At 39.4% G+C, this 27,425-nt stretch overlaps 1 protein-coding gene across 7 annotated transcripts in view; it reads left to right on the top strand.

The window, feature by feature from the left end:
- The window catches only part of MTCL1 (microtubule crosslinking factor 1), a 101,956-nt gene that overhangs the window by 64,341 nt on the left and 10,190 nt on the right, over positions 1–27,425 (top strand). For 5 of the 7 annotated variants that reach the window (XM_079300114.1, XM_079300113.1, XM_079300112.1 and 2 more), the window contains 7 exons: positions 5,680–5,772; positions 8,537–8,767; positions 10,305–10,493; positions 16,615–16,782; positions 20,253–20,507; positions 24,554–24,847; positions 27,018–27,049. In XM_079300114.1, coding sequence (XP_079156240.1) covers positions 5,680–5,772; positions 8,537–8,767; positions 10,305–10,493; positions 16,615–16,782; positions 20,253–20,507; positions 24,554–24,847; positions 27,018–27,049 — 1,262 coding nt within the window. The remainder of the gene's footprint in view (positions 1–5,679; positions 5,773–8,536; positions 8,768–10,304; positions 10,494–16,614; positions 16,783–20,252; positions 20,508–24,553; positions 24,848–27,017; positions 27,050–27,425) is intronic. The other 2 variants (XM_079300115.1, XM_079300118.1) reach the window with 2 other exon arrangements.

Genomic DNA, 27,425 nt, shown 5'->3' with positions numbered 1-27,425 from the left:
ATTCAAATTAAGTATTTTAATTTATTTTGATTTGGTTTTGGTTGGTTTTTTTTTTTTATTTCATACACTGCACTAGCAAAAACTGCTAATTTTTTTTTGTTCCAGATGAATGAGCAGGAAAGAATACTATTCAAATTCCGAGAGTCTCTTTATTACCCCAGAAATTTCAAATGCAAACTCAAACCTTTTTAATGCCCACAGTGGGTATGGCCTTATCTGCTTTGTGTGTCTTTATCTGCTTTGACTTAAGAAGTGAAAATATATGCACTGGCCTTTCATTTCACTGAGGAAAATGTTTTCTTTTTATTCAAGCAAGCCCATTTATCTAAATTTTTTTTTCCAAGCTGAATTTTATATCAAAACTTTCACAAGCAGTGCCAAACAGCTTCCATTTAGCAATTCCTTCTATTTTTAAAAATGAGCACCATGGGAGTCTAATTGTTTGATTAAATACAATAAATGCAGACAGACATGCTTGAAACTACCCTGTGGCCTAACTGTAAACATCTGCTGTTGTTTGGGCTTCACACTGCAGTTGTGAGTGCAACAGGATTATTAGGATGTGTTTGCATGTTAGAGAGGTGGGTTAGAGTCCCAGTCCAAGGGAAATTATATCTTGAAATTGCCCTAAGAGCAGGGCTTTGTTTTCTTGCTGAAACAAGCCTTTCAGCTGCTATTGTGGGAGGCTGCAGCCCATTGGGGTGGATGTTCAATCCATTATTCATGATTTTAGCAGAGCTCTGTTATGGTGGGACAGGGAAATCATTCTTTCTGTCCAAGGAAAAAGCAGGTGAACTAGTAAGAATTGCCCTGACTAAAACAAACAGGAGTACTGGAAAAGGTAACATGGAGCTAACATCTTATGGCAACAAATGGAAACCGATGGGATAAACAGTAAATAATTTTTCTTCTGGTGATTTCTGCCAATGGAATATCCATAAACAAAAGGCAGTTTCTTCAAACAATCTCCTCCTGTTTATTCAGAAGCAAGAAGACATTCTGAAGAAGAAAAATTTCACTCTTTCAAATGACCACTTATGGCTCATTACATTTGACACCTGATGGTCTAAATTGAAGCTTTCTCTCCTAGTTCTCTTCCTTCAGAGGATCTCAGTTCTGCCTTTTCCTGAGCAAGTGAATATCAAAAGCAAAAACACTTCTCATTTCAGATTTTGATTATTTTCATACATGGCTTTTAAAGACTTATCCATTTAGTTCTGTCTAGAAAAATACCATAAAGTGTCTGGCACTCATAGATTATGGAAAAAGAACCACTGAAGAGAATGAATGTAAAAGGATTGGATTGTCACCAGAGATGAAAATTAAAAGTAGATAGGCTGGAGAAGGTGAGACCATGTCTTAAGCAACAAGTTTTCCATGAGGTCTAATAATAAAATAGGAGTAGCATACACTGAAGAATAATTTCTTCTTAGCCATTTTTAATATGTTTATCCATCATGCCAATAAGGAATGTATAACTCTAAGTTAATTACTGGGTTATGTGTCGACCAACCAGATCCAATGATGTGCAAGTTGGGTAAGTCAATTTACCACCTGCTTTGAATCAAAGCTTCTGTATGGATCCATTTTGGAGAATGTTGATCTAGATTTTGACTGTTCAATTTTTTGACTGGTGCTGCTTCTGTGCAATTTTCTTAATTCCATGTGAGAGTTTTTCAGCTGGATGGTTTTTGCAGCAGCTCCCAGCCATGTGCTGAAGATTTGCACATCCATTTCTCTAGTTAAAGGCTTTGTTTTTCCAGAAAGGAAGCACTGAATGATTTACAAATTGTGGCTTTTCTTTTTTTTTTTTTTCCTGGTAAAAAAAACAAAGAAAACAACAACCACCAAGGACCATAGAAAGTTTTATGTCTTATTTCCACTATTTCTCCAATGCAAAGCTGTGGGAAGAAGATAAACTGATGCTGTGATTATTCCTTCCCACCAAGATTAGGGGAAGCAAGAATAATTTGCTTTGATGTATTGTATTCTTTCTTGCTATGTAAGATTCTGTAGAGGTTGACAGTGTAATGGCTTAAAAGACCCTTTATGATGTAAATCTGGATATTTGAGTCCTAAATGAGCTTGGTGAGACTTTGTGTACTATCTATACAATGAGATGGATTTTTAAAGACTTGAAGTGTTCTGTGTTTTCCCATACTCAGGCTTTTCATATAAGCACAAACAAATAACCACACAGCTGCCTATTCTGCACTAGAAAATGGAATATGTTGTCTCTTTCTAAGGGGTGAGAAGGAGAGTACATCTTCAGAAGCAGATTCTGTGAATTCAGTTAGATGTCAATTGCATGCAAAAAGTATAACAAAAGGCACTGGAACTTTATTTCTGACTGTTGCATGCAGTGGCCAGCTGTCAATCTGTGAAAAGGTAGCAATTTTTAAACTATATGTTCAAATGTAAGGTCCAAATATCAAAATATTTTAATGTAACTTTAGAGGAGAAGCATAAAATATTCATCTTTTGACTTCCTTGGAATTGCACGCAAATGCTGGAGAGCATTGTTCTACCCTGCCTCCTCAGGTCTTACTCTGTCTCATCATTTCTGGGGGAAAAAAAAAAAGCTTAAGAGAAAGATTCCATGAAATTTTATGTTCATGGTTGTTGCATATAAATGGATTAAGTTTGCAGGAGAATTGAGATAGCGATTAGCTACGGTAAAATGGAGAAAACAGACAAAACCCAGCCATACCTTGTCTTGGATGGCAATCCTATAAAAACAAGAATGGCAGAAATGTGGGTTTGTGTGAGCTGCAGAGTAACCTGAAAAGCTGTCAGCACTCTGAGAGTTGGGGAAAGGGGTTGGTACAGTGAGGGAACAGCAGTGAAGTCCCCAGGTGTGGATGACTTTTCTCTGTGCATCCTCTTGAGGTAAAGACATCAGCATGGATTAGCTTGTTCTGGAGTGATAACAGGTGAGATAAAAGGACTGAGCAGAAGGATTTGGCAGTGCCTGTCTGAGGGGACAGGAGTGGAATTGTGTCTGGTAATGCAATATATGGGATATGTGGGAAACTGTTAGTTGGTGTTGAGCTGTGGATGAAGTGCAGCTGTTTTTGTGGTGCTGTGGTAGAGTAGCACTAGCTCGTAGTTTCCATGGTATTATTGTGCTTGTGTGTCTGTGGTAGTGAGTTTGTGTCTGTTCTGTGATGTCAGTACATTGTGCACTGGCTGTTGTATTCAGGGTGTCTTCTGTTCCTTGTGTAGCACATTCCTTAATGAGACCAAAGGAGCAAAGAATGGAACATAACAGATTATCAACTGTTGTGTCCATTTTGTTGTAGTGTTGCTTTACAAAACAAGACAAAGCCACAGTTGTGCCACAGACTACACCCTGCTGGTTGTATGATAGGGGTCTGATTTCCACAAACAAACATACAGACATCCATCAGAGCAGTATCAGGTACCTGAACTACATACACAAATATTACACAACACATTTGGAAGTATTATTTATTCGCAATCCTAATAGATTGTGCAATCTATTAGGCACTTAAACAGCCTTACCTCCCATGATTTGAGCAGTGGAGACATCCCAATGCTCTGGCAGAAATTACATTATATATTATTATAGACTATGAAGAGTTTTCAGGTTGCATTGGAAGAGAAAAGGTGTGCAGCTCTGCATTCATGCACTAGCTGCTTTTCAACTTAAATTTACTTTAGGACTTAAAAAAATGTATTGTCCTTAAAGAGGCAAAGCAGCTGTGATGTGATTTTGACTTAGTGTGAATGTAATGCTGCATCTGCCTTTATGATAAATTTAATATTTATTTTCGGTAATTCCAACAGTTACCACATAATCCTAGCACACGAGTTTCCTGAAATTTAGCTTTGCATGGGCTACATATTTATAAAAAAATTGGATGGGTTAATAATTTTGAATTCATAAAGGAAAGGAACAGATTTTTAAACAATTTTACATTAATTAACTGATACATTGGTTTTTGTTTGCCATATTCATAAAGAAGCCTTATCAGAATGAAATAGTGCAGAAATTCCTGATGAAAGTAATTTTTCCTTCATTGCATGACAGAGTTAAATTAATGTTTTACAAATGATTGTCCAAAACTGACAAATCCCATCACAAGCAGTTCTTTTCAAATTGCTTGTGAGATCAGATGTTGACTTTATGCACTACAGAATGTCTGAAGACACATTACAGAAGAAATTGATAAGGCAGATAATGTTCTCTTATTCACAATGTGTGTACCTTTCAGAGGGATGGAAGTATTTTTTCCTCAGGTACAAAACAGAATGCACAAATCAATAAATGACTCAAGTAAAGAAGGAACTGATAGGGCCCAGAAGGTCTATGTAGGTCTATTTCTGCTTTTCAGCAGAGTGTGCTCCTGCTGAAAGTTTTTGGGAGACTTCCATTTGCCTTATCTCATTTTTCCCCAGAGGAGGGGTGAGGAGTTCCAGGGAGAAATACATTTTGAATAACCAAAATGTTCCAACAAGGGCTGTGTGGCCTGAACAGCAGCAGCTGCTGGCTTTGCTCTGGGCTGGGGAGGAGTGCTTGGGGAGGAGGTGGGTGCTGGGGCTGATGCCAGAGGGGAAATGGAAACACAGCCCAAGAGAGCGATCCCACGGCCTTCACTGTGTCCCTGCAGCTGCTGAGGCTGGAGCATGCAGGACATGGGCCAGCTGAGAATTTGGGATTACACTTTGAAGCCTGAAGCAATGCTGTCTTTAAGTGTGTTTGCTCTGGGAAGCAGGAGTTTGGTGCTGCAGTGTTTTCTGTGGTTGCACACGTGAAGAGGATGGCATCCAGCCAAGCATCGCTTTTGTACAGATAAATCAGTTTTATCATCAAAGTGACAGACACAAAGTGAAGGGCACAGAAAGTTCTGATCAGAAATGCAAGTGCCACAAGATTAATTGCAGGAGTATAAATAATGAGATCTGCCTTCGCGGGTCTTTATTTTTGAGTTAAGTAACTTGCAGTAGTAAAGTCGATGGGATACCAAATTTAATGAGAACATAAAATTGAAAGTATTAAGATTAAAACAGTATTGGACCTGAAAGGGGGACACTTAATTATTTTGGTCAGATCTCAGGATCACACAGCTTATCACCGTGACATTTTTGCAGTAATTATTTTGAGTAGAATTACAGAATGAAGTTGATTTGTGCAAAGAGCTGTCTTGTATCTGAAGAAAGGGCCCTTATGTATACTAAGTTGGTTTAATAAATGCTATCCCATTAACTGCCCTATCATAGCTGCTACAAATTAATAAATAATTAGATTCAATATGCGTGCATTAGATTCATCTTATGCAGAGATGCTAAATTTTTACAACTGTATTGTGATGAAGAAATGCACCACCAAATATATAATCCTGCAAACAGGATTCTCAGCTATTTGAGTGTAAACTCAGAGAAGAGGCCTGAAGGAAATACCCAATATGTAACATCAGCATCCCAGCTTTAGTTTCCAGAAGAAGCCACACAGGAAATTCCCACACAGATTTAGGACATTGTTATTTATTTGCACACTGTGCTTTGGTTTTAACTATTGGTAACCATGAGTTGTGCAGATTTCTGTCCTGCAGCTCTTTTTTCCATTTTTTGTACACCTTGGAAACACATTTTCTGCTAAACCTATCCCTTTGTCCTGCTGATCAGCTCAGGGATTCCCATGTTTTACCTGTACAGAATGTATCGATACAGGAGCTTCAGGCTCAGCTTGAGCAGGAGACAAGACTTCACCGAGAGGAGCAAGAAAAGTTTACAGAAAGGATCATCCAGGTAAATACAAAACCCACCTGCTGGGAGAGACGCATGACCATGATGTGTGCCATGAGCCTTGTTTGTCAGGACTGGGTGAACTTGGGCCCTGGTGGCTGTGCCTGTTTGACCTCATCTGAGTAAATGAAGAATCTGGAATCTGGGGAAATCTAAACTCAAGCCTATTTTGACTCTGTGAATCTGGCTTCTCTGCTTGGTGGAGAGAAATTTTGTCCTCCCCTCTGCAGGGGAAATCGTGGTAGAGACATGAAATACTGGATGGAGAATTCTGTCACCCTTCAGCTCTCTGTGAGCTGGGGAAGGGTGTGTTCAACCCCTGGGAGCTCAGTTTGGCTCCATGCCTTATTCTTACTTAAGAGGAGTTGTTATGCACACAAAGCTGAGAAACAAATCAGGACCTTCATTCTTGTATTTCTCAGTACTCAATGCTTCCAATCTTCTTATTAGTAGCTGGTGAATAAATCATATTTTTACATGGCCTCCCCTTGCTCTTTTGAAGGCTGGAACAGATTAGTCAATCATTTTGTGATCTCTACCTCCTAGAGCAAAAGAATTCTGTTGCTAATTTCTGCAGGCTGTTTGGCTCCTAACTGAAGTTTTATTTTTAAATTTACTTTATAGACTAAATTCAACTCAATTGTTGCATACTGTAAAGATTTTTTCCTTGTGCCAACTAATCTCTTTATGCCCAAGTGATATCTCTCTGTTTTTTCATAACTAGCTTTAATTTTCAGTTGATCTCCACTGGAGCTTTTGAAGGCAACCACTCAATTGATTTCCTTCCTAGTTGCTTCAGCTGTGAAAGCTTTTTGGAAGCTATGCCTGCCTCTTAAAGTTATTTTCTTTTGCAATTGTTATTATTGAAAAAGCATGATACTCTATGAATCTTTCTCCACTAAGATCTTCTGCAAGAATTCATGACCACAGGGGCTTGAAATATAACAGCTTGTCAAAGCAATGAAAATGCACCAAAATTAAAGCTAGCTGTTCATGTTGATAGCCAGCAGAAACAGAAGAATAAAAGCATCTTCTGGATTCTTCATGTTTTCCAGATTATGCCCATCCTGTTGATAATGTTCCCTTTTTATCACCTTCCAGGATTTCTGGTGGAAATTACTCAGATTTTTGCTGTATTTAGCCATAACTTCATTTGGTGGAAGAATCATCATCAACATTAAATCTACATCTTCCTGTAAAAATTAAATTTAAAATCAGTCCTTCTTTTACTATTTAATTTTTAGGAATGTTTAATGACATCAGATTGATATGTTCTAGAAGTACAGTCTCCATGAGTGTTATTAGGAGTTGTGTGTATGTTTTTTTACTGTTATGGCTAATTTTGTTCCAGGCTACTTTTTAAACTTCATTTAAACTAGCAACTATTGTAAATAATTTCAATTTAATTGGAGAATTTTAAAGGCATAGTAGCATAGATGCTAAAAATTTGTATTATGCGAGAGCACAATAGTTAGATGGCAAGCAAGTCCTTAGTAAACTATCTCATATGTTTACTAAGCCTGTTTCAGAAGCATCTGAATGTTGCTATGAAAATCAAACATATATTTCTTAGCAGTATTTATTGCTAAGGAGTCCTAGTCCCTGAAATATTCTTTATTCTTATGTGAACATTGTTTGTTGCAGGGTGTGTTCTGATGGTTTGGATTGTTGTAGTCATAAGTGTACTGTGGCTTTCATAGATTTCATCTATGGAGCTGGTCAGGAAAAGAAGAAGCTGTTGTTCTGCAGAATGGAAAATAGAAACTGGCACCTTTAAACAGTGACTCTGTACTCATTTTCCATCTGCATGTTCTTAATCTATGAAGAAGTCACAGCTTGGTTGAAGTGGAAACACTTTCTCCTCTATGCACAGTATGAGATATTGTATAACTGACTTGGACAAGTTCTGTTGGGTGCAGGTCATGCCATGGTTTGATATTTATATATTGAGGTAGAGCTCATGTCTTAAGAATTATGTTTCAGGTGGCCTTGCATTGAAACAGGTGTAATTACATGTGTTCTCTAAAGAATGAGCTTTTCTTGGTGATTTTAGTGCTGAGGCTTGTCAAATGCTGAGTTGCAATCTGTTCCTGTCTCTTCCTTTCCTGCTTGTGTCCCAGATATAATCATGCCAGAATGAGAGACAGTTTACTGTGGTATCACTGAGATGCCTTCAGGTATGAACTGCAAGCAGTGAGAGATCAGTGTATGTATCTGAGGTACTGGAGGTGTTTTCATCAGAAGTGTTGCCCTTCTAGAGGCGGAGGGAGATGTAGAAACTGTGGGCAGATTGAATCTGTGGCTGTGGAGGGAAGCTGCAAGGCAGATATTCCAGGTGGTCTGAATGGCAGCTGTGGTCCCATCCTGTATAAATGTCTGCAAATGCATTTAGTACATGTGATATGTGCAGCAGTGTGTGCTGGTGACTGCTGGGAACCTACTGCAGGGATACAATCAAGAGAGGGAGGAAAATATGCTTGGTGTAAAATATTTAACCAGCTTCAGAACTCTTGTGCATCTTTGACATAAATACCTACTTCCACAGCAGGTTACTTTCATATGGTTGTTCAAGCAAAGCTTATTGTTTGCTATCATCTAATTTCCTCAGCAGTCATAACTGCTGAGGAACTTACTGAGCCAAACTCAATAGCTACTCACTACTGATGAAAATTAGAGGTTTCAGTTTGTCTCACCCCATGAAGTTCAAGTCCTGGAGACTGCCCCAGGACACCATCCTGTTGACACATTGCCTGTTATTCCATTAAAGCTGGAGGAGGAGCATTTGCAGACCCTGCGGAGAAAAGACTTGGAAGTGCAGAGCTTGACTTTGCAGAACAAACTGGAGGAGAAGACCTGGAGTCAGGAGAAAACTCTGCTGCAGCAGGAACTCAGGCATTTCAAGCAGGACACCTTCCTCCTGTATGTCAAACTGAAGTGGCTGCTGAAACACTGGCGGCAAGGCAAGCGAATGGAGGAGGAAGGGGAGGACACGTTAGAGGTAATCTCAACATCTCACACCTTAATAACCCAGATGAGTACTGGGATGTCCCTTCTTTAAGTGTAGACTTGAAATATGATGTGGCACCAGCAGCTTTCAAATTGCACATATATTAAAAGGAGATTCAAATTAAACATGAAAGCTTAAGTTGGCTTGTGCTGAAGTATATTCTGCATGATATGTTACAGATCACCAATCTTTAAATTGAAACCCTTAACTAGTATAAACAGTATGTCCTGAAAAACTCTCTCATAGTAAATGAAAAATTAATTAGGTCTCAAAAATATGATTCCTGAGTAATTTTTTGAAAGCAAAAAAGCACATTAGCAAGTGAGGGAGTCAAATCTGTTTAGATGGATTGAGTGCTGCTGTTTATCTCATCCTGTGCAGTGTGTTCTTTACAAAGCCTTCAGCAATACAGATGGAGGGAAGCTCTGTTTCTGTGTTGGCAAGAGAATTATGCAGCTTCATGTTGAACTCACAGTGAATCATCCTTATTTGTTCCCCTTCTCCATACACACGTCTGTCACCGTCAGCAGCAGTACACCAGTCGTCATCATGGTGCTTTTCTAAGTACAGGCTAAATCAAGATCAGGAATTTCAGGAGTACATAACAACCTGGAATCCCCAAGCTGACACATCTCAGCAGGGGTGTGGTTGCCAGCCAACATGCACTGTGAGGAAAGTGTTGAGTTGCACACACAGAATTACCATTTCCTTCTTAGCTAAAGAAAAAAAAGTGTTTTCCCATTCTGACTATACTAAAATCTTGAGAACAATAGATTTGTTTTGCAGGTTCATGCAATTCTGAAGCCCTCTTGTAAGCAACAAAGTAATTTTTCTCAGTATTTCTGATCCTTTTGTGCCTAGTGTTTTTCAAAGTTTGCTGCATTTGGCAGTACAAGTAACCTTTCAGGTCTGGTCAGAGTATGCTTAAGTTGAATACTCCAGTGTTTTGTATTCTTAGATAAAGGGTGAATTTAGATCTTTAGATTCATCTGCTGTGGTAACATGAGTCAGAAACAAGAGATGAGTAGTTATTTAGAAATAATTTGCTTCTACTTTACTTCAGCAGTGTTAATTTTCTTCTGTGTAAACTAGCTCGTCTTCTAATACCAAGAAGCTTTCATTTTTTGACTGTTTGGATTTTTTGACTGGTTAATTTATTACCAGCCCATCTCTAGTCATTATTGGAGTCATGTTTTGCTCATGCTTTACAGAAAATAAATAGATACCTCCTAATCTCCATTACTTCATCACACAGTACTCCAATGTCTTGTAGAGTTCTTGATTAATGTGTAATGGATTATATCCGTGATGTGACATTAGACCTATCTCAGCTGCATAAATCCCCTGTGTTGCAGGCCTGCATAGTGTTGTGTTCACACATGCAGTGTGTGATGTATCACCCAAAGATCAGCTCTGTAGCCTGAGTTGAAGCCAGTATATGCCACCCCTTCCCTTAGTCCTTCAGTAGGTTTCTGGGCCCAGGGGTAAATAGCAAAAGCATGTTCCTGTGTTTCCTCTCACATTCTAGATTGAGCACCCTGAGGCCCTCCCAGACTTTGGCATTCAGTCTGAGCAGAAGGCAAACAATGCAGAGCGAGAGGAGGAGGAAGAGGATGTTGTGTTTGCACTGGCAGATTTCTCCCAGCATCCCACCACGGAGAGCACTGATCATGGACCACAGCTGCAGACTGCAGAATTACTGCAGCAGCAGAAGCAGGTACTGCACCATTTATATATCTTCCCTGGGAATGGAAACTGTGGATTTTCCGTGAGACTTCTGTGCTGCTGTATTAAATCACCTAGAATCATACTTGTGTAAATACTTCTAGCTACACAGCAATTACAGTGGATTTCATCCATTATATTTATATTTAAATTTAATCATGAGACACGTGATTACTGTTCTTCTGTTGACAGATGCTATCATTGAAAAATCCTATTTCCTCTTGTGGCTGTTTGCCCAGAAATATCTATCAGTATGTGATGGTTTGTAGAATTTACATGCTCCTCCTGTCTGAGCACATCTATTGTACTCTACTGTCAAGCTTTTAGCAAGAACATGTTATTTTATTTCCTTTAAATAATTTAAGAAACTAGCACATGTATTTAATGTTTCCTTTAGAGATGACGGGAAAACAATGTAAAAGTTCCTTCCTGTCAGTAGGTTTGTTTTTAGAAGACCAAAATCAATTCATGCTCATTTTTCCCTGGCATCACCTGTACCCTGACTGTGTGTCAGAGCACTGCCATATATCCTAGCTTTGTCCTTGGTACATTTAATATACTAACTACCCTAACAATGCAAATAGGAAACATACAATGAAGAAAGATTTCTCATATTTTTGAAATTAAAACTGTTTGTGTGAGACCATCCTGTTATATAGACTTATTTGCAATCATAAAGAGAATGGAGCAAAAATTCTATGTGGAAAACAAATTCAGGGGGGAAAATGTCTTCTGTCTTTGTGCCTGATGTCCCTTCTCCATCCAGGCCTTTGACCTGGGAGCCTGCTCCACAGTGACAGCTCTCAGGAAAATATGTACTCCCTGTGATCACAATACCTTGCTGGAGACACTGCAGGGCCTAGGGATTATGTCTTTTTGCATCTGAGTTCTTCAGCTTGAATTCTCCAGAATTTCATGATTATGGACAACCTGTTTGCTAATTGCCTATGTGTCACACCAGGCAACAGAAAGGCTCTATCCTATAAAAAGGATATTTTCTAGCTATTATTTTCTGTGAAGTGTGCTACCAAGTTAGTATTCATTTGATCAGTTTGGCATTTGGAAAGGTTCTACCTTGCTTGCCACCCAGACCCACCACTGTCTTCCCCTCAGCAAGCTATTCTCTGGTAAAAGGCAGTGGAAGGCTGTGCAAGAGATGCTCTTGGACACATAATTTGACTGCATTCCATCTGTAGACTGATTTATTCTGGAATTAGTAAAGTAAATATATACCAAAATGCTGTTTCTGTACAAACTCTGTAATGTAAAAACTTTCCATACAGAGTTCTTAAAATAACCAAGAACATACAAATGAATTATGTAGTCTTTGAAATAATCATTGCTTAGACATTAATCTCAATTAACATGGCAGAAATGGGCAATAAATTGATTATAATTTATTTTTATATACATCACAAGTGTTCCAGCTAATCTTGCTTAGATAATTGATCCATAGGAACTGACCACATCTCGGTACTCTCCAAGATGATAAACAGTGCATGATATCCAAATGAACTTGTCAAGATAAAGCAGATTCCTTGCTTCCCAACTAGGAAAAAGTGTTATTTTGACATTGCATGAATGAATGAGTTTGCTAAATATTTCTCATTTCAATCACTATTATTTGTTTTGCTTGTGCACACTAGGGCATCTTCTCACAAGCACTGCTGTGCTGAAAAACACACTGAGTTTTGAGGGGTTTTCTGCAGGTTCCTTAAGCCCACAGCTGGGAAAAAAAAAAAAACAAACAAAAAAACGCTGTTTATATAGAAAATTTGGAATAAGAGGTGCAGCTTGGAAGTCTCCAAGGTTTGCATCTGCCCAGGAGATCCCAAAGTTGCTGGATCTGCTTGACAAGCTGCAAGATTAAATGCACCAGCCCTTCACATCAGGAATTAAACTTTTAGTTAGTCAAGGAATGGCTGAGATAACTAGGTCAGAAAAAAGAAAGGGCTTATGGTAACCTGAGGTTGCCCATATTTATTTTTAACATTTAATGTTAATATTTAATGGATAGTATTTTCAGACTGCATTCTTGCTGCTGACTTCTTACCCTGCCTGGAAAGTGGAATTGTTTTGAGAAAAAATATAAACCCATAGGCCTTAATTTCAACATGCAGCCTTTAATTTTATATTGTTATGATTTGAGGTACTCAGCTGGCTGGAAACTACACAAGTCTGGCTTGTCTGGGATTTTTATTTGGACAGTGTGTGAAGGAATAAAGGAAAGGCAGAGCGAAAAGGGGAGAAAAAAAGGTAAGCTAATAAGAGGCAGAGTAGATAGGGATTCTGAGAGGGGTCAGTTCATCTTTCCCTGCATGGCATTGTCCCATGGCTGGTAGCTTGGGAACACAGCAGAAAGTGTGCAAGTTTAAGAGCCAGGCTGGAAGTTTGGTCATCTTTAGGAGATAATCAAGCAATTTGGACTGGTGGCACAGCAGAGGAGGGCTTGCTATAAGACAGTGTTCCTATGTGTGTGATAAGAGATCAGGAAGAATAGTTTGTGGATAAAGGAAGGCTTTGTTTCAGTTGAGTATTAGGGGTGAGATGCCTGATAGATGGTGTAAGATAAGGGAATAAGGAGAAAAGAGTTTACACATCTGTGATCCAGTGGAAAAAGCATTAAAAACCAGTACAGTAGTGTCATGTCTGGGAGAGGTGTCAAGAAAATCCCCAAATAGATTTCTTTTTGCTCTTGCAATGTTTGTTTTCAAAGCTTAGCTAAGAGAAGAGCCCAAAAAATTAGTCATTAAGGCCTGAATATACTAAAATGAGTTGCACCAAGATCCAGCTTATCTTTTGCCTAGGGCTGTGATTAGATAGAAAAAATGCATGGTTCTCCTTAGCTGTTTAGGCTCCTGACCTTGTGTTTTTAATTGACTGCTCTACTAAACTGCTTTTATTACCAGGCTAAAGTCTTCAGTGAAATTCTCAAGTGAAATTCTCAGAGAAGAATTAATTGTGATTGAAAGCAGAACCAAACTGCAAACAACTGCTCTTATCCAAAACTTTTCTAGAGCTGGATGCTCCTGTTTCTGTGGTTGACTCAACTTAGTAAATGCTCCAATGTAATGGAATTGACTTGGAGTTTGCTATGTAAAGGGTTTTTTTTGTTGTCAGCTGTTTTTTTTTTTTCTATAAATCCAAAGCTTTGGATACAAGTCCTTAAACTTTTGTAAAGCCTTTGTAGTTATCTTGTCTTAGGTCAGTTGTGAATCAGGGAAGTTCTTATAAGCTTTAAATTTTAGAAACAGCTAAGGTGCTAAAGGGCCATCTCCTTGCATGGAAGACTGTCCAGAGAATCACAGCCATGCCAAATTTCTGCTGTGCAGCATGCCTGGAAGGAAGGGGAAGACTATAACAATACTTGTGTATTTACAGGACTTATTAATAAGCTGTTTGGCAGTTTTGCCAACAAAATCTAAAGCATGCCTAGTTGTAAATATTGTATTTCAGAGCAGATTCTCTCAAAAGTACTGTCTCTGTTCTCCACAACCACTCGTTTGGCAAAACAGAAAAAAAAATGACAGACTTTTCCAACTTCAGACTATAAATACAAAGTCATGCAGAAGAGACTTCTCTGCAGGAGTACAAAGTACGTAACCAAAATCACATTTATATTGGCAAGATAATTAAAATCCCAGCAAGCCAGGGGGCACCTGGGGTAATTGTCTCATAACAGTGACATTGATGCAATGCCTTTAGAAATAAGAAATGCCCTTATCCCTGTAGGCTACAAACCTGCAATGAGGCTGTTTTGTCTCCTTCATATACTAGTCCAAATCTTCTTTCTTTGCAAACCAAATTTTACAGAACTCTAAAATTATCAAATGTATGTGCAGGAATGAGAGTTGTAACTTGCTTTAGTGTAATTTGGTTTTATTTTTCTTCTTCCTACTTTCTCTTGTGGAGCCTTTTGACTGTTTTGCCAGAGAAAGGTTTGTACAGCACATCAGAAAACACAGAACGTGGCTCTTGAATGAAAGCACTTCACAGACATTTGGAATCAGGATTTTCAAAGAGCATGAGACCAGATTTTGATGCCTTCAGTACCCAGCAGCTCCTGTTGTGACATTAAGGGCAAAACTTCAAAGGAGTTCTTATTCTGATTATTACACAAGGGGCTTGAAATGTTTGGGGAATTTAGCCTTAATTAGGTAGTAGAACGAAAATGCACGGTGGAAACATAAAATCTCATTGCATATTGAATAGTAGGTGATCTTATATGCATGATGGAGACTGCTGCTAGCAGGAAACTGCTAATTGGCATTAAATGTTAATGGAATTAATTCTGCTTCTGTGGGTGCATTTCTTGTAAAACCCCATATTGTACACCATCACTTTTCATTAACCCAAACAGATAGGTCAGTCAGTGAGCACCTGCAGTCATTTCTCTGTGTCTAGCGTATTTTTGTTGATGCATCAAATGACTTTGAAAAAGTAGACCACATCTGTTTGTTTTTTAAAGAAAAAAGGCACCTTGACATGTGTGATTAGTGGTTACAAAAATGGGTGAGGTAAGTTCAGTGATGCCAAAAATCTAATGAGTGTATGAAGTCAGCTTAGTTGTCTGCATAAAATTTTGTTGTAAGTATTGCCATTGAAAAAAGCACAGGATGATTATTTAGATTTTTGCATGGAAGTTTACTTGACTTGTCTTCAAAGAAGCCCCCATGTAGTCATTTCATGAAATACCAGACAAGAGGGAATGCAGGAAGTCTTCACTTGGGAAAACAAATAAAAAATACATTCAATTAGACTATCATGCAGGGATAGAGACAGCTAATTTGAGTTAGGTCTTCCCAGTAGAGTTAACACATTCCTGAGAACCAGGTAATTGAATGCTACATTTTTTGAGTAAGCTTTCTGATTTTTCTGTCCCTCGCTGTGTCTGCTAGTCAAGTATAATTTCCATTAAAGTATTTTTTAGTCAGGGTAACTTGTCAGTGATTACTCCCTGATGTTTGAAAAGCTCATTGGGAATATTTAGTTTAAATTTTGAACAAGTAAGTCGTGTATTTCTGGTTTTTGATTCAATGACTGCAAAAAAAAAAAAGAAGTGGGAAACCTTTTCTTTTACTCATCCAGGATGAATATTTAGAAAACATTGTTTGATATTTAACATAAAAATGGCAGGTTTTGCAAGTGCCCAGAGAAGGTAAGGTAAATGTCAAAAGGAAAAGGGGAAACATCTATTTCTAAAGAAAAAGAAGTAAGATTTGAGTAAGAATATATCAGCTCTGGGCTAGACTTTTAACTTAGCTCCACTCTTGGCTCCTGGCTATCACAAAAGCTCTGGCAACATTTTCAGTATGGCCATGGCACTCCCAACAAGACATGAATGGGGGTTTGCTCTTTGATCCCCTCTGCCTTTGTACCACGAAGGGTGCTGCTGCAAAACTGGGTGCAGCTGCCTGGTGTGGAGCAGGAATATGAAGTACAGATTACTGAAACACCTTAGCAGGGATGCTCCACTCAAAGTCTCATCGTATTTCCCAGAACAATTTTATCTGAGAATACAAAAGTGCTGAAAAGTTATCCCCTTTCTTTTTATGTAGTTTACAAATATTTGGGATTTGATACAGAGCAATGACTGACTGTATGTCGAGACAGATGTAACTACCCAACAAACCTCAGGGATCATGCTCTAGCTTTGGTTTACCTTATTAAAAAAGAATTTATTAATGGTGTCCTCAGTCCAGAAAGATGCTTAGTGCCATTTTCAGGGTCATTTAAGTATCTTTGGCTTTCAGGAAGCAGCAACACTAGGGCTAATGAGAAGCAGAATCATAGAATCATGTAGGTTGGAGAAGATCTTTAAGGTCATCAAGTCCAACTGTAGACCTAACACTGCCAATTCCACCACTAAACCACATCCTGAAGTGTCACATCCACACATCTTTGAAATACCTCTAGGGATGGTGACTCAACCATTTCCTGAGCAGCCTGTAGACAGACAAGACATTGCAATTCTTATTTTTCTCAAGCAAAAGTCAGCCCAGGCACTTTCTCTTCTATACAGTGACCACAAAGCAATTTTTCACCCTGAGAAATGAAACTGGGGATTAAAGCCAGTACGCAAGGAGAGCATTTTGTCTGCTTTGTTGTGGCAGGCGAGTGAGAGCAGGAAGCTGCTGAGCTCTCTGAAGGGGCTGCTGGATGAGTTCCGCACGGAGCTGCGGGACGAGGAGCGGGAGCGCCGGGGGCTGCAGCAGCAGTACGCCCTGCACAAGGCAGCCTGGGAGGTGGAAACCACCGAGCTCAAGTGCCGCCTCCAACAGGTAACGTGCCCTAAGCCCCACACCTGAAGTGATAGATCAATATATTAATATTAAACCAGCCATTCAAAGCTACTGGTTAGTGATGGATAGGACACCAATGAAGACAGAGGTCTTGCTACCTGCCATGGGATACTGTTAAAAGTATTTGTATGAAAACTGGTGCCAGATGCTTCAGTGTCATGTATGGCAGTTCACAGAAGATGTACTGTTTCTGAAGCAGCATGAAAACTAATCAGCAAAAACACACAAGAATTTATTTCCAAAGCTTATGGCATAAAAGCTTTTATTTTACATGTTGAAGAGGGGAGGGGTGGAAGAATTAGTACATTTGGATCTTGATAAAAAATGGTAGAGCTTCTCTTCAGAAGGAAAATATAATAAAAATATTCAATGTTGGGAGGGTAGTACATTTAGAAGGATTTGCTAAATTTTAGAGGCTCATTGTGACACACAGAGCTGAGATGTGAGCACTGCTTTTCCTGCCCAGGTACTGTGGGCTGCTTTCCCATACTGAAGGAGGCAGCTTTCATTTTTAGCAGAGTCTTCTTCTCCCTGAGGATTCAAATTCTTAGTTATTCAAATTCTTAGTTCCACTGCTTCTTAGTGCACAAGCATTTCCAAAAAATGTATCACTTGAAAAAGGAAACAAAATCAATTCCTGCTTTGGCTCCTTCTAAAATATCTTGGTGACAGATTTACCTTGAGCTCGAGGTGGCAACAAAGAACAAAACTTGGAGAAAAGTCTGACCACAAAACTGCCAAGCTTTCCTGCTTTGCATTTGCAGGGGGATTAAACTTCCAGGTGGTTGGCAGGTGGTTGAGACCAGGATGGTGCTGCCTGCCAGTCCTGATCAGGGGTTTCCACTCTTCTTTTACCAGTCTCTTTGCTACCTCCACTGCTCCACTGGCAGTAATATATAACATTTGGTAATTATTGGGCAATGGGCATTACTTTTTAAGTTTTTACAAGCAAATGAAAATAATGAAATTGGCCAATATTTAAGTCATTTATCTCTCTTCCTTAGTCAATTTCCCACAATTTTTCTTTTACAGTAAAAAAGAGGTCCCAAGTACAGTAGGAAAAGATATAGCACAGCTTTAGTCGAATATTAGCTAAGGGTGTCAGGTTCATGTGTGTAGAAGGATCTCTTGTGATGCTGTTTTGTTTTGTTGATGGGTGGTGATGAACTTCCACCACAGATTTCATATAGAGCTGCCAGCATCCTGGCAGACCTACAGAAGATCAAGATCTTTCTACTCTCCACTGTTATCTTCACTGCTTCTGTTTTCCACCTTTTTTATGAAGCTGTAGGTCAATTGACAAAATCATTTTCCTTGAGAAAGTAAACTCATCATTAATAGTAGCTGACACCATTTTTACATTTTGAGGCTTCAACTATCTCTGTATAGGAAAGAAAGAAAAAAAGGAAAGAAAAATCTTCTGATATAAAACCACTGCATATCAGATTTGACAATGTACTGTCATCTTCTGTTTTGAAGTTTTAGCACTGAAAAGATAATTTTTTAAAAATCCTGTCTGTCAGAAATGTATATATACATCTTATTTGGCAGAAGGGTCCATGGGGATGTTTTTAAAAATAGGAAATAATGAGATTTCTCCCAAATATGTAATTGTGATAATGCTGAAGCAACAAAGAGTCACCACAATTTTCAGCCTCCAGCTCATCAAGTGAAAAATCACAGTATTCTGGAACCTGTAAACTGAGAAAAATTTGGAAGAAACAGGAAGTCAGTGTCAGGGGCCAAACCCTGCATATGCTTTGAGAACTGGCATTAAGAACATGGGACCCATCAAGGATATGATCAATAGTCCAGCTTCAGGACGCCTCTGGAGAATATAATATAATATAATATAATATAATATAATATAATATAATATAATATAATATAATATAATATAATATAACATAACATAACATAACATAACATAACATAACATAACATAACATAACATAACATAACATAACATAACATAACATAACATAACATAACATAACATGTGGTACACAGGTGTGAGAAAAATGATGTCATGTCAACTGTGTTAAAATAGGATGCTGCTCTTTGAAAATTGATTTTTTTGGTTTGTTGTCTGGTTATTTGAAAGAATCTGAAAATTCGTGGGAGAAAATGCTTGTGGTTTTAAGATTTCCCTGTCACTGCAAGTGGTGACTGTAACAGGATGTTCTCTGCAGCTCTGTACAATTTAAGTAACTCCTAGTAATAATCTCTGAGTCAATTGTTTGGGGAGGTTGTTCCAGAGACTAGTAAGCATCACTTCTGAACCCAGTCTGAAATCTCTTTGCTCAGAAGGTTTGGGCTTATTTTCCACACAGGGCAAGGTGAAGGTGTTGTCCTTCTCTCTTGCTAGAGGAATATGCTTCCCAGCAGACCTGCTGTCTCATTTTTGAGGACAATGTTAACTCCAGAGGTGGAAATGAATTTTCACTGCTTTTCACTCCATTTCACCTGCAGAGCTAGGGGATGGAGATGTATCCCACTCTGAGTCACACACACATCTATTGAGCTGTCAACAGAAGGTCATATTCCAAGGATAAATTCTTCACTCTCTTGATCGTACACAAAACAATTGAGCACTTTTTCCTTCTGACAACAGTTCAGCACTGGCCTAGCTTGGCCAGAGAGGCTGTGCTATCTCTGCACTTGGAGGTTTTTCAGGATCCATCTGAACAAAGTCCTATACAGCCCATTCTGACCTCAGAGCATGCCATGCTGGAAGCAGAAGGTTCAACTAGAGACTTACTGACACCCTAAGGAGCCTGTGCTTTCCTATGAATCTGTTACCTTGGGCCTGCTCTTCTGATCTGTTTAAGCTAGCCCCTGATCATGAAATTGAAGAAGAGAGGGAAGGTAGCATCAGATAACTGCCCTTGAAATCAGTTCAGACTCAACCTCAGAGATGAGTGGGGGGATGATCTTGGTGCATCTGCTGCTGCTGCTAGCACCTTCTATTGTGGGAAGGCAGGAGAGTCATACAATAACACCACTGCTGAGGGTTGTTGTGGGATAAGTCTCTTCAGAAGACTAATTCACTCTCCTTGGGATTCAGGTGCACTGAGCAAGAGCACAAGAACAGGGCAGTAGCTGAGAACATTGTCCTGGAAATTGTCTCAGAGAAAACTATGAGGTTGGAGTTTATCTCCATGTTTCCTTCATTACTGGTACCTATATTCCCATCAGAAAGATCATAACTGGTGCATTAAGAGCATGAACTGGTAAAGCTTGAGAAGTTATTCCCTGTAGTTTTCACCATCTTTATTTTAAAACTTTTCCACACTGAATATATGTGATCATTTAATGAGATCCTAAGGTGTAGGAATTACTGTTATCCTGTCATTACCTTAGTGAAGATAGGTCTTTAATCCATTGTGAGACACAAATTTTTATTGCAGAATGTTTAACATCCTAGTAACATTTGACTTTATTGCCAGCTGGAAGGGAAGAGTGAGAGCAACTCTGGAGAAGCAGGTCTCAGCTTGGATGCAAAGGGAGCTTTTAAAAGGGAGAGAGAGGAGCACAAGAAGCTTCTGGCTGACAGTCACAGCGTGGTGATGGACCTCCGCTGGCAAATGCAGCACAGTGAGAAGAACTGGAACCGGGAGAAGGTGGAACTCTTGGACAGGCTCGACAGAGACCGGCAGGAGTGGGACCGCCAAAAGAAGGAGCTGCTCAGGAGGATAGAGCAGGTAAGGAGCTGCCAGGTAAGGAGTCACCTGGGGTGAGCAGTGCCTGCCTGAAAGAATGAGGCCACTGTAACATTGCCGCACTCAGGCCAAGCTCAAGGGACGGCATTAAGAAACAGCACAGGAATGATTCTGCTTCCTCAGCTACATCAATGTTTCTCATGTTACAAAACAATTTATATACACAAGGGAGTAAAAGGAAAATGCTCATAATCCCTGTAAAAGACCACTTATGAAAAATCAGCTCTAAGTGAGAGGTCATTTCCTCATTTCAATTACCCTGGACAAGCATGGTCACATTCTGTTTGAAAGCTTTAGTGCATCTCTGTGCTGAAGCACTCAACCCACAGAGTTATTCAAGGTTTGGTATTCAGCTTCTTGCTGTATGAAGGCTGTTCATCTGTGAATTAGCCATCAAAGATGCAGCTGCTGCATCTGTTCAGTCTCAACTGAATTCTTTTTCTCTGGCAAGGCAGCACAGGGGTTAACATGAAGAGCCCTGACTGATAGCAAACACAGTTATCAGTACTAAATATTCAGAAGAGTATTGGTCACATGAATTTTGTGCAAACCTCTGTTATGATTAGAAATCTGGGAAATGCCTACCTACTCTCCTTGTTTTCATGCTTATCTGTATTTTCATCTGCTTAGTGTTAGAGACAAATAATACCTAGTGAACTTATCAGGCTGGAAGCCACATAAAAAAAACGGAGTTTTACGAGGAAGAGTTAAAACACTGTTTTTGACTGAACATTGTTCAGCTCTGAGTCATGCATTCCAGGGAAAGCAAGAGAAACAACTGAAGTTGGGTCCTCAATTAATTGAATGCTTTCTGTTCTTAGGACATCAGAAATGGAACCACACACCAGACTTGTGCATGCTCTTCAGAGAGCATTATACTGAGCAAAGCACAGAGTGCCCTCACAGGTTTAAGTCAATGAAAGCCCAGTGTAACTTCATGACCAATTTTTGAAAAGGATTCATTGTCTGTGTCCCACGTTCCCATGTCAGGGCTGCAACAAGAAGTTAAAGAAAAGACACCAGGCCAGAAATGTTATAAGCAGAAGACTAAACCTTGGTTTGAGCTGTGGCTGTTAAACCCATAGAGAAGCACATAGGAAAATCCCATGCTCATGTGGATATTTCTAAAATCAATGCTAAAATTGTAGGTCTGAGTGGGCAGTGTCAAACATGAACATCAAGAAAGGTGATTTTTGAGCTTCTAAATTTCAAAAGATTAACAAACTGTATTCTGGATTTTTAAATTTCCTATATATCTGCGGGGTTTCATGCAACTTTTTGAGCTAGCCCTTATAATGCAACATGTAGTGCATCACCTAAGATAAAACCATCAGACCCTGTGAGCCTTACAGCAAAGCTCATGGTGCAAAGTCCCTGGTTTGCAGGGTTCAGTGGCAGAAGGTGCTTAGTTAGTTCCTCATGGCTTGACTGGGCTGGTTTCTAACTTGGGCTGTAGTGGCCAAGCTACCTCCTATGGATTCTTCATGCACAATGGGAATTAAATAACCCTCAGAAAATTTTCCAATATACTACAGACATACACAGAAATTTTCCTTTGAATAGTCACTGGTACCTCTTTGGATGTTAATTTTCCTGTCCTTATAAACTGTGGGGGTTTGGATATATCCTTAATAGCTTGAGGGACTTAACCTGGTTAAAGACTGCTTTTTCCATTCCCTGGGAATGGCGCACATATAAGGATTCCATGGAGAAATCCCTGTTAATGTTACCTAGCTTTTAATTCTCTTAAAACCTGACATAACCTTTCAGTGTCATTTTGAGACAGCCTACAGAAAAGCTCTTAGCTAGTGCTGTAACTGATTCCTTTTGTTATGTTTCTGAAGCCTCTGGGCTTTAACTATATATTTACTGTGTCAACAGAGTTGTACACAGAATTGGCAATGAATAGGGGAAATAAAAAATATTATATCAAGCTAATTTCAGAAGACTAGATGACCAGAAATAGCATTTGAAATCTTGGCTACCTGCCTACAAAACTTCATAACTCCATCTTTGCTTATAATCAAACATTTCCCTGTGTGACAGGAAGCTTCCAAATATTTGCAAGCTTTTAGTTGAATATCCTCTCAGATTGCAGTCATGCCCTGCTTTATATGGAAACAATTAGTATATCTCTGAAGTCCTACTCCCCAGGGTTTTGATGTGTGTATTCCATGTATGGCAATACACAGGATGAGGAGACTACACCACTGTGTATGTTTGAAACAAAGTCTAAGAGATAGCAGAAGTATGTGTGCCAAATTTTATTCTAATGCTTTATGCCAGTCTGTTTTCACACAGCTCCTGAATAATGCATGTATGATAAGGGGAAAGCCACACCAATGTATAAAATATATAAAATACTTAAATCTGGATGGCGATGGGAATACTGCTGGCATTGAAAAAAACATGATGACCTACTTTCTTCAGAGCTCACAGTTGTTGTTTTTTCTTTTTAAGTACTCTGTCACTTCATTTTCCCTTAGAGAATCTCCCTCCCCTGTGCTCCTAAAGCTAATTGTGCACAGAGCACACTGACAAATATTTAAACCCACAAGATCACCTATGTGAAAAGCTGTGTATTTAAAGGTATAAACACATGGGGACTCAAAATTATTTGTCATTCTTGAAAGGTTAGGGCAGTGTTTCTCACTTTAATTCTCCTGTCAGCTCTCTGAGGTTCCGAGACTAAGACAGCATCAATACTGTTCCCTCAAAAAGTTTCCAGAACATTGTCCTTATAGGATCCTTAAAACCTTGAAGAGATTGCAATTGGAGCTATACATAAAGAAAGCATGTAATTACCATTTCTCCTTCCTTTAAATCTTGCCCATATGCTCAGGAATGGCCTCCAAGATCTTTTGATGTATACCTTCCAGACCCTGCCTTTATAGGGCACCTCCTTTTAATAAAACTGTTTCAGATTTTGTATGTCATGAGCAAAACACTGAAGATGCATTTCCCTTTTTCCAGACCTGAATCAAAAAAAACCCACACTGTTTTCAGCTCATGTGTAAATTTAATCATTCAGGACCTAAAATGGTTTGGTCTAAATTAAGCAATACAATGTCTGTTTATTTTTCCAAACACAAGCAACAAGATGAATATGTTTTGTAGGTTCTCAGTTTCCAGGGCTCTAGTGAATGACTTGCATTTTCACTTAATTGTCACTAATTTTAACATTCTGCTCTAGCAAAACATCAGGATTCTTATCAGATTCCTGCATCATTTATCATGTTTGAAATTATCATTACTTTATCCATCCTGTTGTATTGTTAAAAGAGAAGTTGATCACGTAATCTAATTTTAATATTGGCAATTTCATTAATTGTTCACCCTCTCTTCAACAGTTTTTGAAAAGTATAGAGTTAATGACTTTGATGCCCCTTCTATAAATACACATTTTCTTTGAACATGTTCTGCATGCCTAATTCATCCCTTTGACAATGCTGTTCTGTACAAATACTCAACTTTACAGCCATGCATTCAGGCTAGACCATTTATAAAACAAAGGGGTTTTTTGTTAAGCATAATTTTGCACCACTGGAAACAAGTGACATGCATAAAAGCTCAATCTTTGTGTTGCTGACCAGAAGAAAAATGTGTTTGTTTTGATGAGAAGGCAATTCCCTCACCCTTCCATCAGCTTCTGCTTTTACTGTTATCAAGATTGCTTTTAAATAACAGTCTGCGTTGATTTGTTCCTTTAAAAACCAGATTACAGACAGATCCATTATTTTGTATATACATATATACTCAGTGGGTATATATATACATGTAAATAAGCAAAACTGTACATATACCCATTTAGTACTCGAAGTCCCTTGAGCAGTAGCATCGAAGCTCTAGAGAAGCCTCCCTTTGTGGGATGCCCAGCCGAGCAAGGCCAGCGTCCCTTGGAGGCGCGCCGCCGGGGCAGGGCTGCAATCCCAGGGGCTGGGCGCCTCGCTCCTGGGGCAGGATGGGGTGTGCCCAGTGCCGTGCACTGCAGAAGCAATTGCCGCTCCTTTCCCTCCGCCTGTCTGCAGCTCCAGAGGGAGGCGAGCCCGCGGAGAGGCGGCGCTCTGCTGAGCGAGCCGAGCGAGGGCGGCCGGCGGCCGGCGGGTCTCCGCGCCCCGCGCTCCAGCGGCTCCCGCTCCTACTCCGACTCCGACACCATCCAGCTCGACGAGCGGGCGCTGTCCAAGCTGAAGGAGAGCGACCGCTGCAGCGGCACGGAAAACCTCTTTCTGGAATCGCTGACCCTCGACTCCCGCGAGGAGCCTGAGGAGCACCGCCCTCGGCAGCTGGAGCGGGACAAGTTCCTGACCGCGCTAACAGAAGTATGAGCGCTTCTGCATTTTACCATGCTGTCTGTTATCTCTTCTGTCAGAATCAGTACTGAGATATTGTGTCACAGGCACTGCTTACAGTTACAGTAGGGAATTTGGGATGGACGAGTTTTCACTCCTTGTTATCAGCTGATTAGACCAGTGGCAGTCATCTGAGAGCCAGCCTGAAGGTCCCAGAGATTACTGCACCTTGTGGCCATTCATATTATGTATGAAAACAATATTTGACACAACATATCAACTTAGAATGTCTTAAACCTTTTCCAGTTGTAAGTAGATACATATTTATGAAGAAACATGGGCCTTACTTTGTTAGTAAAGCAGTAAGTGCTGTAGAGAGGCACTTCTGATTGTTCCACCATGATTGCCTTCTAAACAGATCAGTAAGTGAGATGAGTTGTTAAAAAAATAAAGTTATTCATCAGCAAAGTACCTACCCTGAAGTCACACCATAAAGCTATATACATACAAAACACAGTGCTAAAAGATGTCAGCAGGAAATGGTGAATGAAGGCTGTGTCCTCCATCATGGCAGGCTTATTTTCATCAGTTCCAGGTCTTCACAATTTGTTTACATGTTTTGGAATGAAACCAAGCTTCCCTGTCCCCAAATACTGGTACAAAACTAAAGGATTGAGAAATCAAGTCCTTTGGGAGGAAGAAGAGAAAAAAAGATTAAGAGGGGCAAGAAATGCGACTGCCTTGTTTACATAGCTGTAGGTAGCTCTGTGTGTTCCAGTTAGATTTTCTTCCTTCAATGCCATAAGTGTATTGCTAACATTGGTGTGGGATCCCATGTTTATTATTTCTTAGCTTTTTCTTCATACATGTCCAAGTGCTCAGGAAAGAATGTTGGTAACACTATCAGGGAACTAAGTTTTGTAGTTAATTATGATTGCTCTTCCCATTCCTTCAAATTCAGTCTGATTTTCAGAGAAAATCTCTCTTCCCTTTTCAGATGTTACCACCATTAAAGAAAGGGTGGACAGCAAAATTTGTCCTTGGTGATATTTGCATAGCTTCTTTCCTTCAAAGCATGCTTTAGGGAAACCTGGGCAAAATAACTTTCCCTTAGAGAGTTTGCTGAAGCAAGACTGATTGTAGTTTAATGAGTTGCTTAAATAAGGATGCACAGAGGCAGCTGCAGCTTGCTGACTCTACCTTTCACTGTATTTTCTTTTTGGTACTAACCGCAGTAGAAGTCAATCCAGCCTTCACCCTGATTTTGCATTCAGTTAGGTCAGATTTACTCTGCAGTGACTCCACTGAAGCTGCCAGTGTTATTCCAGAATTATACCACAGTGAATGCAAGGAGGATCAGTTTACTACTATTTTTTTTCCCCTGGCCTGGGATAAATACCAGAAAGGTATTTGCTGAGTTAAGCAGTGCTGTTTTTAAACAGTCACAGTTTGAAATACACTTTTGGTAATGGTCTTGATTTCACGAGGACAAATATAATATGTATGGTACCAGTACCCTTTTTTCCCCCCAATTTTGCATTCCCTGTAGTTTACTAGAAATACAAGTAAAGAGTTAGAAGTAGCTATTTAAAACCCCAACTCACTATGGGAATTGTCACAGGGAAATAACTGCTATAAACACATCTTAATCTGTTAGCAAACTGTAGGTATTCAGTCTATGAAACAAGCAAGTCTTCCCACACATTTAAGCTTTAGGAATTTCAACTGGTGCTACTTGTTGGTTCCTAGAAAATGTATAATGAAATATTATGTCAAAGAAACTCAGTTTATCTTTTATTTCAGCACAGCTAGGCCTCTAGCATAAAGTAGATTACCTCCACAAAAAAAATTAATTAAAAAATATTTAGACCAAAACAATATATTGTGGGGAAAAGTGCTTTTTTTATCCTAAATCTATTTGTGATTGCATGGGAATATAAAAAATTCATGGCTGTTGTAGATTTGGCCTTACCTGTGCAGTGTGTAATCCTGATGGGATTGCCCACTCTCCTGCCTGTGTACAAAGTGAAGAATACTCTCACTGGCACTTTAAGAACCTATGTCAGAGAGAAAATCAGACACTTCTTAGAGACAAACATACCTGGTGCAACTAATGGAAGTGAATGACAAAATACCCATAAGCTAATGCCACCAACACCTTTAGAAATAACTTATCCTGCTTGTTTCTGTTTTCATTCAGGAGGAAGAAACACACAAAGGAAATCTTCAAAGGTGAGTAAAACTTAAAAGGGAAAGCCCAGCAAATATTCAACTGCTGGAGCTATTCAACTGCTCTGCACCCAAGCCACAGGCCTAGGACATAGCCATGCCACCTCCCAAACAGCCTGCAAGCCAGATTAATGGATTTACCCAGGGATTAATTTGTCTCAATATGCTTCTGTCCTACTCTGATTAACTCGGGCTTCATTCAGCTGTCATGCACAAAGATCAAACTCTATGAAATTGCATGGAGCTGCAGCTTACAGTGAAATCTATGCCTGCTTTAACAAGCAGTGCAGTACACACTGCAGACATCAATGTATAGAGGAAAACACTGGGTGCTGAGGACCTGCTATGCTGCTGCATGTCAGGCATATTTTGCTTTGGA

This window comes from Erithacus rubecula (genome assembly GCF_903797595.1).
Source record: "Erithacus rubecula genome assembly, chromosome: 3".
Lineage (NCBI taxonomy): Eukaryota > Metazoa > Chordata > Aves > Passeriformes > Muscicapidae > Erithacus > Erithacus rubecula.
This window is presented reverse-complemented; position numbering and strand designations above follow the sequence as displayed.